Source organism: Carettochelys insculpta, chromosome 3 (assembly GCF_033958435.1).
Source record: "Carettochelys insculpta isolate YL-2023 chromosome 3, ASM3395843v1, whole genome shotgun sequence".
NCBI classification, from domain to species: Eukaryota; Metazoa; Chordata; order Testudines; family Carettochelyidae; genus Carettochelys; species Carettochelys insculpta.
The window spans coordinates 97,084,941-97,100,857 of NC_134139.1; the positions used below are offsets into that span (position 1 = coordinate 97,084,941).

The window sequence follows — 15,917 nt, forward strand, 5'->3', positions numbered from 1 at the left end:
TTGAAGGACATATATCAGACAAAAAATTGATTTGAATATATCCAAATTGCTGACAAATGCACAATATACAGAAATTAAAATGTTCTCAAAGCACAATACACAAGAATTTTCAAATGAGATTATATTTGTCAGATAGGGAACACCTTTCAGATTTGAGTAACTGGGCACTATTCAGTATGAAGAAACCAGACACATAGATCATATTCAGTAGGAAAAAGATTAATTTAAAAAAACCCAAGTCAGTTTGATACCCTTCAGGAGAAATTTGAGTAGTTTATTTTGCCCAGTCAGAGCCCTTCAGCAGAATGAGACATTCATATACACATATGAAAATTTTTCTGAAACATTAATGTATAATACCTTTTTCATTTAAAATACCAGCTGCACAGGTATTTTTATTTACAAAAATATTCCATACTTAATTTGATCTGTTTTGTTATGATGACAGTTTAATTCAAGTACAAGAAAAATAACTACACAATCTAACATATTTGTAACAGTACAATTTGCAATTCATATGAAACGATAGTTTTAGACAGATGGATTTTCAACCTTACCTAAAATGCATTTCCCAGTAATCACCCTCAAGAGTTAGTGGGGCTTCGCAAGATTTAATGGAAAAACAAACAGCAAGGAACAAAAAAAACCCTCAAAACCACCACACACACGTACAAAGGTATACATAAAGCTAGAACTATACCACAAGCATGCTTACCCCAAAAGTGGGCAATATTAGAAAAAATTACTGTGTTTTTCATTGTGCTGGTAGAATGAAGCAGTAGCATAACTAGAAAGCAGCATGTTTCTTGTAGTTCTAACCACTGAACCACAATGGAAGTTCAGGTCTACAGTAGCTTAGTACTGTTTATTTACATTTTAAAAAGGAAATATTTAAAATATGTCCCCCACCCTTGCATTGCCTGTTGCTGAATAATATTGGTGCTCCATATACAACTTATTACACATTTTAAACAAAGAAAGTTTGATGTCTCTGAATCATTCTTAACTGGAATTACACAACACAAATTAATAAAAAGGCATGCAACTGTCAAAAGAAATACTACAGTTGCATGACAAACTTTTTTGAAGTTTTACCTTTGAAAATTAAAAGTAATACTGATTTAGTCACATTTTGCATTTGATTTTCTGATTACCCCTCTACCTTTAAGTACTCACTGGATCTCTGGGCCTGGAATTCATTACCTTTTCCTGAAGTATAAAACATTCCAAAATACTCTATCCTGAAATGTTAACCAAAATACAGGTTTACCCTATATCTATACAAGACACATGATGACAAGAATGGGCATAATTTAAACTTAACTCTGCTTTTCTATGTAAGTTAAACTGTCAAAATGGAAACAGTTTAAATCAGTTGAGCTGCTCCACATAATCATGTGCTTTATCTTCACCCCCGCGTCAGTTCATTTCTATCTGCAAAGTTACTTGAAATGTTTGTAATGGCAGCAAAGTCATTAAAACCACAGGGAAAGAGTCACATAAGACTATATCAGAAACTAGCCAGGACAGGGGAAAAGGGCAACTGAGAAATTACTCTGTAAAGAAGGCAATCATCTCACACAGTTCCGCACACCAAACAACACTGCAATTGCAAGACAGTTTCCACACAGGTAAGTCAAACCATGAAGAGAGAGAGGAGGGCACTTCAGCCATAGACAATATGCGTTTAAAAACATTCTGAACACATCATATTGATCAACGGGTAACAAAACTGATAAACCAAAATTAGTGAACTATAAGAGGAAAAATTTAATTGACAAAAAACATACAACTCCTATTTAATATTTGGAAATTTATTAAAAAAGCTGAAAAAAATATCTGAAAAACTATTTTTATGTATCTATCTTAAAACAAACAAAAATTACAGTAAATATCCACAAAAGAGCAAGCTGCAGCTATTGAAAGAAGTATTACAATTAGGTTTTGGGTGGTGTATATATATATATTTTTTTTTTTTTTCTTTTTTAAAATAAAACCTTCCCTTCCCCATGATAAGGAATAATTTTAGAATGTTCCAAAAGAAAGGTTAGAGAAAGTATGATTCATTTTTGCAGAATTTTTCTTAAGATGAAAATGGACTTTTTGTAAAGTAATTGTATCTCCATATGAGATATGAATTTATTTCTTATTATAAGCTTAAAAATAACTTTGTATGGATAATATACATACTTTTTAAGTACTTAAACTTTAACACAAGTTTTTTTTTAAATTAAAGGTAAAAGTATACATATATAAAATTCTTTTAAAACTAAAAGTACATTTTATAACAGTATGTATAAATATAATCAGATTATCACTATATGATCTTGAAACAAACCTGAAAGAGTTGTATCAATTTAAAAACCACAGATGCTGACACACAGTAAGTGCCTTTCATTAGATTCTATATTGTATATATTTATATTCACAATGTTTGCTGATAAAAAAGCACACACTTCCTAAACTATATTCTAAACAGTAATTATCAGCAGTGATGACTAGTCTGTTTTGAGCACTGTGTATTGTATGCATATGTTTATATACAAAAAATGAATCTCAACTACTGAAATATGGAATGTAAAGTTGAGGAATAAAATACCAAGCTTCAATTAAAGTGCAGGAAATTATTTCAAGTTTAAAGTTCAGGTCAGATCAGTGCTATTTATTAAGTGAGAAAAAAATTCATTGCAAAAAAAAAAAAAGTCGCCTTTGGATATAGCTTTCTAATGGCAAGGAATACCTCAACCAAAAACTATGGAACAGACAAGGAATTGTATTGTGAATTAGTGTGGTATTTCTAACTGGCCATTTTCCAAAGAACATATCTTTCTTGAGATGCCGGTGGTGTAAAAGTTTCAGACTTATTTTGATTATGCTTATGTTTATATATAACATTCAGAAAAAATACAATTTGGCAGAGCTTTTAAACTCAAAGAGATGTTTCTTCAGTTTAAATTAATTAAATTAAATGTGATACACAATATTTAACATAAGAAGCAGCAGTTTCTTGCACCTCCATAAGAGAGAGAAAAAATTAATAGTACAATTGTATTTTGACAATTTTCAACATACGCACAAAAAATCAGTCTAAAAGTGGTGTCTTCCCCTCTGTTTCAAGTTCAGGTTCACTGTATAAAATGATTTGTCCACTAAATGCAAATAAAATGCCACATACATTCTGTATCACAAACTTCTTTGTAAAGAAAAAAACACTGACAAGCAACATTTGAGGTTAAAAAACAATTAAAATCGTCTGTGGTCCCTATAATTGACTAAAGAGCCATTGTGCATTCATTTTGTAAGCAATGATCATTTCACTGATTTTTTCAAACTAGCTTATATACCAGACATGTGACAAACGAACAATGCCAATGAAAATGTGAAACAGACATTTTCCCTGATCAAGCATATGCTTTCTCATTCCTTCCTGTTTTGCTTTGCTTACTGTCTGTCAAATGTTTCTGGGAAGACTAAGCAAGACTTTCCTCTTAATCTGATGGCAGTTTCAATGGATCTGACAGCATGATTTGTTCAGAAGCACTGCTAAGAGCATCTCTCACAATGAGTGCGCAGAGAAGCTTCTTAGATTCCTGTTGCTCTGAAATGCAGTCTATCTCCATTGGATTAAAGTAAAAGAACACATTTGAATTTCAGAAATATGGAAAAATTAAACCACCACTTCAGAACTTCTTTTTAAATTGATCTCATGTAAATTAATCTGGCTTTCTGCTGCTGGATTGCAAGCAAATACAAGATCAATTTATTGAATATACATTCGGCAAACTGCAATTGCAAAAATGAAATCGGTAACATTAACATACAGAAGAGATTAAACAAATGTGTGGTTAACTGAACTAAATAGGTGGAGCTAATATAATCCCTGTCTAGATGGAGAACGATCAAGCATTGAGAATGCTTATTAGCATTTTCTTGTCCACATCTGTAACTGCTTTGGCGCATCACTTTTTTTCCTAACAAAAACTTAAACATAGTCAGACTTTTGTTGTTTTGATTTGCGCGATACAGCACAAAATGGCAGTACATGCACTACACCCTCAAGCACGGACAAACCAAAAGGCAGTCAGTCAGTGAATGCCATTAACAACTTGCTCACCCCCAAATAAAATTAAGTTAATTCACCACTTTGTAGACAATTCTGAACATTTTCCGAGACAAAACTGAATTTTTGGAACTGTATTAAGAATGTGTAACTTTTGCCTCTTGCATCTCTTAAATAGTAAGCCAAGTTACTGTAAACTTGCATTCCTATGACAGCATTTTCCAATTAGATCTAAACATACCAAATTTTGCCCTGGGAATACCTGAAGAAGAGTGCATGACAAAAATAGAGCTAAGGTGCTAGGAGGAAGTTATTTTAATGAATCAATATAGGAAACTTTTCAGTTGTTTTTCTATAACCATTCCCCTTTGCAAAATGCAATTAGTTACTATTTCTAATTTGAGATTAAAATAATGGAAATCAACCAATTTCTACAATGCACATATTTTCTTCTAAGAGATTCTTTTTCTTTATAACTCTGTTCATCCCTACAGTTACGGCTTTGGTGCAGCAGTCACAGGCTAACACAATAAGCTGCTTTGACAGAACACAACTGCTCACATATTTCCTGCCCACATTTAAAGTGATCCTCCACTTCCTGAAATAATGAGTACGTCTTTGCTGTTTGCAAAACAATTTTTAGTAAATGGGTCTGATACGAAAAGCAGACTAAGTCCTATTTAAAGTGTGTCTTCAATGTTTGAACCTACTAAGATACAGAATTGTACTGTAGCTCTACAGATTTCAGAAAAACTAAAAGACTGATTACTTAAAATTAGACGCTTGCCCTTATCCTTGAAACAGTATCTTCACTGAGTTTAAAACTGTTTCAAACCTGAGTCCAAGGTTATTTGATCTGGTAAAAGGAACTGAAGGGGTTAGCCACAGTTTTTGCTTAGAACTGCCACAACAATTTTAATTAAGTGGCTATATAAAGATAGTCTGTTAAACATTTATAAAAAAATTCAAAGGATGAATGAAACCCAAAGCCAGTGCTAAAGAGTTTACAAACAACTAACAATTAGTGGTAGTGGGCCTTTTTGAGGGCAGGAAGGAGATTTAGCTGAATGAAAGAAGATACATAAGACACTGAAGTAATCTCACCACAATGGAGATATTTTCACTTTTCACATCGCACAGCCATAACACAAATGAAAACTCCCAGCATGAAACGCAATGCAGTCATATTATTCACTTGATTTTTTTTAATGCAAAAACGACAACCTTTGTTTTGCACATGACAGTGTATGATGTGAATACAAGAATACTAGATCAGGGGTCCAAGAAGAGACAGAACAGGTCAACTATGTTATACATTTTCAATATGGATCTTCCAAGCCTTCCAGATTGTCTCATCAGATGATCACAAAAAGCGTGTAACTTCTTCAATAAAAAGGGAAGGTGGGATTGAGGGGTGGGAAGGGTTCATGACAGCCAGCTATCAATAGTTCAGTACGACAAACAACTTTATTCCAACTCTTGGACCCCTGATTTATTGCCTCTCCTCACAGGAGGGTGAAACACTGGCAGCAGTTACAACACCACAAACTTTTGGCATATGACATATTAACACAGGATTGATCCTGCCTCGCCACTGCCCTTTTTGTATCTTTCCCCTTTGTCTTTCTTCTCCAAATATCCTGTCACCTGTTCTGTTCCCCAGCTTTGAGCAAACCCACAGCTATGACAAATGCTTGAATTCATGTGTGTCTGTTTTAAATACAATGCTCCTCAGTTAAAGCCATATGACTGAGGTAAAACTGTAAGATTTGTGCTAGGAAACACCACTATCCAATAGACAGTGAATACTCCTCCAACGCCAATGGTCCTGCAGAAATTAATTAAAAGAAAAAAAGGGCTTCTCCCTTCTTCCAGATGAAGTTATCTAATTTGGATGTGTATTGTCAGAACTGGTACCACTTCTTATCTTTGTACTTCATCATCATCTAAAAATAAATAAAAAAGCACAGGTATAAGTTCAATTAACATTTTCATGCAGTGCCCCTGATATTCAGAAATACAATCAAATAAAAGATGATCAATTCTTTATTTTTTTTCCACATTGTGATGGACTGCTTTAATAAAAATAAAAGCAGATTTCATCCCAAAGCTGCCAATAGTGAGTCTGCAGCTACCCTTCTAGCTCCTGACTGTGGGTCTGACAAGCACGACAAGGACATGAAAATTCAGTGGCAGGTAATGGACTAGGCAGAGACCTGGAGGGCCAACAATGAGGGTCTGTTCCTGGTGGTTGCTCAGAAGGATCAAAGCGAGATTTCTGCACCTGTCTGTATGCAGTTGGTCTATTCCAGTGTTCTTGAACTTTGATACTGGTGACCCCTGTCACATAGCAAACCTTGGAGTGGAACCCTCTTATAAATTTAAATCACTCTAATATACTTGACATGATAATAAATGCTGGAGGTAAGCAGGATTGGGGTGGAGGCTGACAGCTTGTGCTCCCTGTAGGTCCCAACCCTCAGTTTGAGAACCCGAGTCTATCTGCATTTAAGGTCCTCAGGGCTCACGTGTAAATAAGTGTAAATAGAACGTGTACATAATGGAAAACATTGTTAAGGTGCCTGACTCCAATTTCTTTAGCAATGGAAACTAACCTGCAGTATCCGCCACAATGCATGCCAGATAGGTGCAGCTCAGTCCTGTACCAAATTCCTATATGGTGAGGCGGGTGGTTTCAATATCAGAAATATTGTCAGCTTAACCATTAGGGGAAAACATAATGTTTGATAGGAAAACAAAGGAAGTTTTAACTATTTCTCATACTGATTCCCACTTCTTGACCATCTGTTCTTTTTCAGTGAACACTACATTTAATTGCACAAATTAACAATTCTGTTGTACAATGTTGATGCGCTAAAAGGACTCACCTCATGGGCATGTTTCGAGAAAGAATCTGCACTACTTAGCATAGCAGCTGTTCTTTCATCCAGTTCTCCTAGTTTCTGCCCTCTTTCATCTAGTGCCATCCTAGCTCGTGCTAGTTCACCAATTACTCCAGATGCTGCTCCTTTAACACCTTCAATACCACCAGGCCCAGGGATATGCTGAGCAAGACTTCTTGATGCCTTTCCAGATGCCGATTCTCCAACTAGGTAGATTCAAAGAACAAGATACTCAAAACAGAAAAATAAGGCTTCATATTCCTGAAAAGTTAATCAGTTTCTAACATTACAAACTGTAACTCCAACTTAAAAGCAGAAAAAAACTAGACTGACCATTTAACTCAAAATAAGAATTTAGTTATTCTGTTTGAATAAAACAAAAAATACTATTGCTTAAAAATGCTATTAACCTCACATCACCTGCTATTGTAAAATTACTGTGTTTTTTCATTAACCAAAAGAGGTGCCAAATTACTTTTCACTTCGGACACCAAACATCTGGGCCAGATCTATATGGCATGTTAGCACAGTGCTGCTGCTGGTAGCGCTATGCTAACGACAGTTCATGAAATTGCAAATGGAAGACCATTTGCAAATTCGTGCAACTAATTAGCATAGCTGTGTGAGATTATGCTGTCAGCAGGGCAAGTGCCAACAGCACAGAGGCCATGTGGAAGTGCCTCTGCTGGCTAAACCCCACTCCGTCACCAGTCCCTTATGCACGTCCACATGGATTCTGTATTTCTGGCACCCCCCACACCGACAGCAAAATTTCATGCGGCTATGCTGATTAGCTACATGAGTTTGCAAACTGTCCTCCATTTGCAATTTTGTGAACTGTCTCATTAGCATAGCGCTGTGTTAACAGGCCATGTAGACGTGGCCTTAATGACAGACCCGAGTAAAATCATACTGGTTATCTGGTATTTGAGATATTCACTTTATCAGAGAAAAATATTTTATAATCTGTTTAAGGCTTATCTTAAGGAAATAAAATAGTATCAGATATGAAAATTGCTTGTAATTTCTAGAGCATTATTTTTAATATTTTCATATTAAATTCACATTTCTGGTTCAAAGGGTTGTTGCAACATGTTGAGATGTTCTGGTCATATTTTAAATTTTCATACTGAATTCATCTTATTCTAGTTAATGATATAGGATAATATCACTGAGTGCTTATAAGAAGAATGGCATGAATGATTTGTTTTATTTAGTTTACAAGCAGGACCTGTAGAGATACCTACAGTGAAAACCACCAATCTGGAGACATGTTCAAATACTAATATAACTCATGAAACGTCTAGCTTTCATGCAGAGTCATAGAAATTCATAGTGGAAATTAGGAGAAATTACAAAAGATGTATATAAGCAAACAATACATGTCTGCATGGGCAAGATTAGAAGGCCAAGACACAGAACAAGCTCAAATGAGGTAGAGACATAAAGGGTAACAAGAAGTCATTCTATAAAATATATTAGAAGCAAGAGGAAGACCAAGGACAGCATAGGCCCATGACTCAGTGAGCAGGGAGAAACAATATCAGGAAACTTGGAAATGGCAGAGGTGCTTAATGACATATTTGTTTCAGTCTTCATCAAGAAGGCCAATGCAGAAATGCCTAACATAATGTATGTTTGTGGGTAGGGGGCAGGTATAAAGAATAAAATACATAAAGAACAAGTTAAAAATTACTTAGAAAAATTAGATGTCTTCAAGTCACCAGGGCCTGATGAAATGCATCCGAGAATACTTAAGGAGCTGATAGAGGAGGTTTCTGAGCCTTTAGCTATCATCTTTGAAAAGTCCTGGAAGTAGGGAGAGATTCCAGAAGACTAGAAAAGGGCAAATATAGTGCCCTTCTATAAAAAGGGAAAAAAAGAACAACCCAAGACTACAGACCAGTCACTAACTTCTGTGTGGGGAAAGATAATGGAGCAAATAATTAAGGAATTCATCTGCAAACATCTGGAAGAAAATAAGGTGATAGGTAACAGCCTGCTGGGATTTGTAAAGAATAAATCATGCCAGACCCATCTGATAGCTTTCTTTGACAAGATAACAAGTCTTGTGGATAAGGGCGAGGCGGTGGATGCAGTATACCTAGACTTCAGTAAGGAATTTGACGCAGTCTCTCATGATCTTCTTATCAATAAACTAAGCAAATACAACTTAGATGTGGCCACTATAAAGTGGGTGCATAACTGCCTCGATAACAATTCTGAGAAAGTAGTTACTAATAGTTCACAGTCATGCTAGAAGGGCATAATAAGTGGGGTTGTGCAGGGATCTGTTTCGGGATTTAGATATTGGCATAGAGATTATGCTTATTAAGTTTACAGATACCACCAAGCTAGGAGGGGTTGCACCTGCTTTGAAGGATAGGCTCAGAATTCAAAATTATCTGGACAAACTTGAGAAATGGTCTGAGGTAAACAGCATGAAGTTTAATGAAGATAAATGCAAAGTACTCCACTTAGGAAGAAACAATCAGCTTCATACCTATAGAATGGGAAGCCACTGTCTAAGAACAAGTATCATGGAAAGGGGTCATAGTGGACCACAAGCTAAATATTAGTCAACAGTGTGACGCTGTTGCCAAAAAAAAAAGCCAACATGATTCTGGGATGCAACAACAGCAGTGTTGTGAGCAAGACTTGAGAAGTCATTCTTCCACTCTACTCAGCGCTCATTAGGCCTTAATTGGAGCATTATGTCCAGTTCTGGGCACCACATTTCAACAAAGTGGAGAAATTGGAGAAGGTCCAGACAAGAGCAACAAGAATGATTAAAGGTCTAGAAAACATGAACTATGAGTGAAGACCACAAGAACTGGATTTGTTTAGTTTAGAAAAGAGAAGACTTAGAGGGGACATGATAGTGGTCTTCAAGTATCTCAAAAAGGGTTACAAGGACAAGGGAGGAAGATTTTTCTCCTTGGTCTCTGAGGATAGGACAAGGAGCATTGGGCTTAAACTGCAGCAAGGGAGGTGTAGGTTGGGCATTAGGAAAAACTTCTTTCAGGTTCAACACTGGAATAAATTACCTATGGAGGTTGTGGAATCTCCATTGCTGGAGATATTTAAGAGGAAGTTAGACAGACACCTATTGGTGATGGACTAGATTGGTGTTTGGTCCTGCCAAGAGGGGCAGGAACTGGACTCAATGACCTGTTGTGGTCCCTTCCAATTCTAGTGTTCTGTGATTCAGAAATTTAAACCAAGACAGGTTTGCTGCTTTTGAAGAAAGCATAATTGAAACCCAAGACTCTTTCAGTTATAAAACAACAAAATAAAACACACTTGTGCACCTTTTTATAGATAGGTCTTGAATTTCAGTAGAAAATGGAGAAGTCTTGGAATCCCAATATTACAAATACCCTCTTCTGTGGTTTGGTGAAATTGCTTTTCCTTAAAACGGCTTAACAAACATTCAATAGGAAACAGTTTGTTATGTGATATATGATCTGCAAACATTCTACAGGCACCATGCATAAGTATAAATGGAAATGTTTATGCAAAAGATAGCCTCTCAATATTCAATACATGAAGAATGCTCATCAGTGCAAAAGAAAGTTAAGACGAATTACTTTTTAAAATATGTGCATGTGGTAATGGTCTTTGATAGTGCATAAAAAGAAGGAATTTCAAAAAAATCAGTATGTAAAATAAAAGTGTGCATGGAAAGACAAACAACACTGCCTCTGATTGTATATGCATTACAAAGGGCTTTAGAATGCTGCCTACCAAGTAGTTGTACGGGATGGAATTAGATTTTTTTCTAACAACAAAACAATCCTGCCCCCTTCAAATTCTGTACAAAAACACACTTAAAGGCTAATAAGGTTAAAAACTGAAGTACCAGGAAAAATCTGAAATTAAAAAAAATTGTCCCACACATTTAATTATACAGTCTTGTGCATGTGTATCACATACAGTCTTCAAAATGGCTCCCCCCACTGCTCCACAGTATCTCTGATTCTCTCAGCAAAAAAGCAGTATAGTGAGACAGGGATATGTAGTGAAGGAAGCACAGAGAACTGCCTCTTTTGTAAACTGCCTATTTTGTAAGTATGGTCTACTTCACTGTAGTAGAAGTTAGATGATGTTAGTGAATAAAGAAGAGGTGATCCTGACCTCAGCCTTATGAAGAGATTATTAAGCCAGAATGGAACACATTATCTAGCCTGCTGGTGCGTACAACAGTGGTTTTCACTTAGAGTTCCAGAGCACATGTCAGCAAGTTTCAGAGAGTCTGCCAAACATGGCACACGTTAGATTTGCTAGGCCCAGGGCAGAAAGTCCCACCATCCAGGGCTGAAGCCAAACCCTGAACAACTTCACTTTGCCATGCCACCTGTGGTTTGGGATCGTAGGCAACTGACCTTGCTACTAACACCACCCAGGCTTTCCTATGCAGAAAAATTGTTGTGGCACAGCGGGGCTGTGGAGCTTTTATAGCATGTAGGAGAAGGAGGCGGCTCAGAAAAAAAAAGGCTCTGACTCCCGTCATAGGACACAGGCCATAGGACTTCACGAACTAGTCACTGTTTGAAATACACATCTTCTAGAAAAGCATTCAATCTTGATTCAAAATTTTTCAGTGATGGAGAATCACCAAGACCCTTGGTCAGTTGTTTTGATGGTTATTCAATTGGTTCACTGTTTAAAAATACACCTTATTTCTACCTAAATTGGCCTAGTTTCAATTTCCAGCCTTTGGATATTACACTTTCGACAGCTAGGCTAAAGAGCCCATTATCAAATTTCAGGTCTCCATGACAGTACTTACAGACTGTACACAGTTCACAGCTTAACTTGCTCTGTGTTAAGCTAAACAGAGGTTCTTGAGTCTTCAATATAAGGTCTGTTTTCTGTAAGTTTAATCATTCTTGGGACTCTAAATTCTGATTTATCATCATCCTTGAATTACAGACCTTAAAACTAGTCACCATATTCCAATCATGATTGAATCAGTTCCAAATATCTTTCTCTACTCCTACTCAATGTTCCCGTTTATGTAGTGAAACACCACATTAGCTTGTGCTCAGCATTGCACTGGGAGCTCATGTTCACCTGTGTCTCCACTAGGCTCTCCAAGGTGTGTGGTTTTTTGCTTAAACCTCCCCCGCTCCCCGCCTTTTTTTTTGGCTTCCCAATCACTGCTTCTCTGTATAAAGTTGCCTATTTTGCAAGCGTGGTCTACAGTGTTTCTAGATTTATAACTTTATATTTAGCCGTATTAAAATGCACATTGTTTGTGCCCAGCATGCCAAGGGATCCAGATTTCTATGTATTACCCTTTCTACTTTGTTTACCACTCCCCCCACATCTGAGTCATCAGTACAGTGGGTGGATGATGCTCAGTGAATCAGGTGCGAAGCCACATTTGAATGGGGATGACATAGAATTATGTATCAACTGTTTTATTTGTTGCAACATCCAATTTTTTAGAATAAAAAAAATGAACTTACAGAGTTCTTCTCTGTCAAGAGACTGTGCACCACCTCCAAATAGGCCTTTAAAGAAACCCCTGTTTGGGGCTTCTGGTGTTTCTACTGGAGTGAAGAGCTCACCCAACATTTCCTTTGTAATGAAAAAAATAATGCTAGCAACATATTTCATTTTTAAGACTCTTACAAAAACAAGATTGCTACAGTATATTTTCACTTTAGCCATCTACCTGCAGAGTTTGCAATTCATAATGTTCACACTACGACTGAACTTTGCAGCAACTATTTAGAACAATTTTATCTTCTACGTTTGGTAATACACCTGAATACAAGTCAAGAACAGATCAGGAAACTCTTCAGTCATCTGCTACCGTAATAGCTTGAGCCTGTAATATAGGAGTACTTGAAAAGGAATATTTGAGAATAGCCATGTCTTTCCTCAACTAAAAGCTTGGGCAACGTTAACTCTATTCCTTTTGAAACACCATCTACCACATTTGCAACATTAACATGTCTAGATTATTTCCAATCTTGAATGCAAGTTCAGGCTATCCTGCCTAATTTTTAAACATTTGATAATGTCATATATGTTTTCCAAAGCTTCTCCTGCACAAGTCTTCAGCTATTCACTATTTCATTTGGTACCATGTCTTCATTATATTATGAGCTACCTTTAAGTTTTTTTTTTCTGAATTCCAATATCCAAGCATACAAATTCAAGATCATGCAAAAATCAATTAACACACACAGCTCCTTTTCTGTTGAATTACAACTCTGGCTGAAAAGCTGTCTCCACTCTGGAATTTTTACAATTAAAGAACATTAGAACAGAGAGCGACTGGATATTCAGAATTTTGGTTTTTGGAATTGTAGGGTGAAATCCTGGCTTTACTGAAGTTAATGAGTGAGTTTTGCCATTGACTTCAATAATGCCAATATTTCACCCCTATTATGTACTTGAAAACTGCAAATGTTATCCTTTTAGGGACATTTGGCTCTCTCTTTCACCCAAAGGCTCATTCACATGGAAAAGAATAGAGCACAAGCATGAGAGAAACAGGTGTCACGAACTTAACTCTAAAACAGATACCTATGTAACAGTTTAAAATGATGTACAGTCCACATATTCCTGATAGAAGTAACAAGTCTGTTCTCCAATATCTATCCTGGAATTTCTGTTTCTACAGTGGTATTAAAATTTGCACTTAATGGTTTAAAGATAAATGAAAACATCTTTATCTGACTGAAGTTCTGACATTCTGGTATCCTCCATAGAGCCATATTCTTTGGTAGACACACTGGTGGAAGGAACACTTAGGGCTCACTAATTAGTCTCCCACTGAAATTAATATTCAAATTTACATTAACTTCAAAAGGAGCAGAGTTAGGGCAACGCTGACTGGTTTTGAAAATTTCACCCAAGATATTTACATGATATTTACCATCTATTTCATAAGGCATATGCCTTCATATGCCTTTCATAAGGCATTCAACACACATCCAGGTATTTAATGGTCATTTTATCTAAATTATTTTTATGAGAATTAGAAAGCCAGAACAGATGACTAAGTGGACTAAGGCTATGTCTACACTAGAAGCATCTGTCGACAAGGAAATCTCGACAGAACCTCTGTCAACAGATTTCATCTATACACAACTTGCTCTCTCAACAGAGAACTGCCAGGCTGCACTGCCCTCTAGCACCAGAAAGCAGAATGGCAGCTCTGTAAAGAGGGCTGCCCAGCAACCAGACACCCTCTCTGTTAACAGACCTGCCTACACTGTACATATCTTGACAGTACTCTGCTGACAGATTGTTATGCCTCAAAGTTTTGAGGGATAATACTGTTCAGGGAAATGCAGAGTTCTGTTGAGAATCTGTCGACAGAATTCTTGAGGTGTATAGACATTCCCTGAGTTACATTGACAGAACTCTCTACTGAAGACCCAGCCTAAGAATCAAGCTTGTATGCTTACATACTTTCAACTATGCACTGATGTTGAAGAACCCGCTATAGTTTTTAAAATAAATTTTGCAACTTGTTGCTTATCTTCCACATTTCTGACAGTAGGGTAATTCCCCCCCAGAACTGGTGTTTGTGGAATCCCTTTACACTGCTCTGGGTCTTTCATTTGGCATATGGGGCCAAAGAGGTGAAAAATCTCACACTTAGCCTCTGAAATTTCTACAACATAATGTGTCAATCAAAACGCCTTGAGTTTGTGCTTCCTGCCTGTACACATCTTTAATTACTACCATTTTGACTGGAAGAATGAAGAAGTCTTTAACTGCAAGAATTTTCACGTTCGTTTCACATGAAACACCAGAAAGACACAAAATCAGACAGACAGACTGCTCCAGAGATGTACAAAGGATGTACAAAGGAAGACAGGAAACTGAATGCACTAAGAATCATGATGTATTGTATACTGTAAAGCCCTCTATTGCACCCTAATATTTTAGAAGGGGTTTTAATCTACCATATCATCAAGAATTAAGAGCTGGAACCTATAGAGAATTCCTACCTATGCAGAAACAACAGTATTATTTTAATGTTGGTTTACCTGTAGATTTTCACAAGTTTCTTGACTGTAGGTGATTCTCTGAATTTCTGTAGGTGAGACAAGATACAACGCCTGTCCATTGTTGGTGAAGCAGAATGTTCTGGCTATCCGCATGTTGGTAAGTGGCAGGTAATATACGTCCAGCAGTGGCCTTAAACTTGGCAAACTTAAGAGAATTGAAAGATCATTTACGTTAAAGAGGACTATCATTATTATTCAATTTCTCAGCTTATATTTACGAAACTATAGGACATTCTTGTTCCTCTTACCCTTTTGAATTAGATTATTAACAGTCACATATTAGGCAGGTCTCAAGTAAGTATAATTCAGTGGGCCATGAAACCTCAGTGACAACAAACAAACGAAATTTTGAGGAGTAAAGGGACTTCAAAGTTGCCCAGGCACTTTGAAGAACCAGCAGGTAAGCTGTGGCTACACTCATGCCAGCACTCCGAAGTTTAAAACTTCGGAGTTGCTGCAGGGGGAATATGCTTAACGAAGTGCTGCGTATGCACCACAGTACTTAATTAATCAACTCCCAACATCCTATGAACGCCCATTCAAAGTAGGGAGGTAGTGTAAACAAGCCCATAAGTGATCAAGTAGATTCCTGATATACTAACCTAACCACCTCACTTGCCCTGCACAAAAGTCTATCACCTAAAATAGCACTGAACAATTAATTTCTAATACAACATTTTACTGTCCATCCATTTTAAAAACACACAATTGTTTTAAATCAATGCCATAAAATAAAGATAGGTTGCTTTTGGAAAGAGTTTCATGGGAATTGACTGTTTCATTGTGTAATTTTTAAGAACATCTACTCTATGCATAGGGAAATTAGCTCTGAAAGTGTCACCAAAACGTAGAAAGATTTCTACCATCTGAGAGGAAACTGGTTTTCTCCTTTCCCTAATTTGCTTGAATTTCAAG

The 15,917-nt window shown here is 36.6% G+C and overlaps 1 protein-coding gene across 2 annotated transcripts in view; it reads right to left on the reverse strand.

The window, feature by feature from the left end:
• Positions 1–259: 259 nt before the first annotated feature.
• STXBP5 (syntaxin binding protein 5) overlaps positions 260–15,917 on the reverse strand; it is a 183,964-nt gene continuing 168,306 nt past the window's right edge. For both annotated transcript variants that reach the window (XM_074990423.1, XM_074990422.1), the window contains 4 exons: positions 14,982–15,147; positions 12,438–12,549; positions 6,949–7,169; positions 260–6,006 (listed from right to left, as the gene is read on the reverse strand). In XM_074990423.1, coding sequence (XP_074846524.1) covers positions 5,965–6,006; positions 6,949–7,169; positions 12,438–12,549; positions 14,982–15,147 — 541 coding nt within the window. In that variant the 3' untranslated portion in view covers positions 260–5,964. The remainder of the gene's footprint in view (positions 6,007–6,948; positions 7,170–12,437; positions 12,550–14,981; positions 15,148–15,917) is intronic.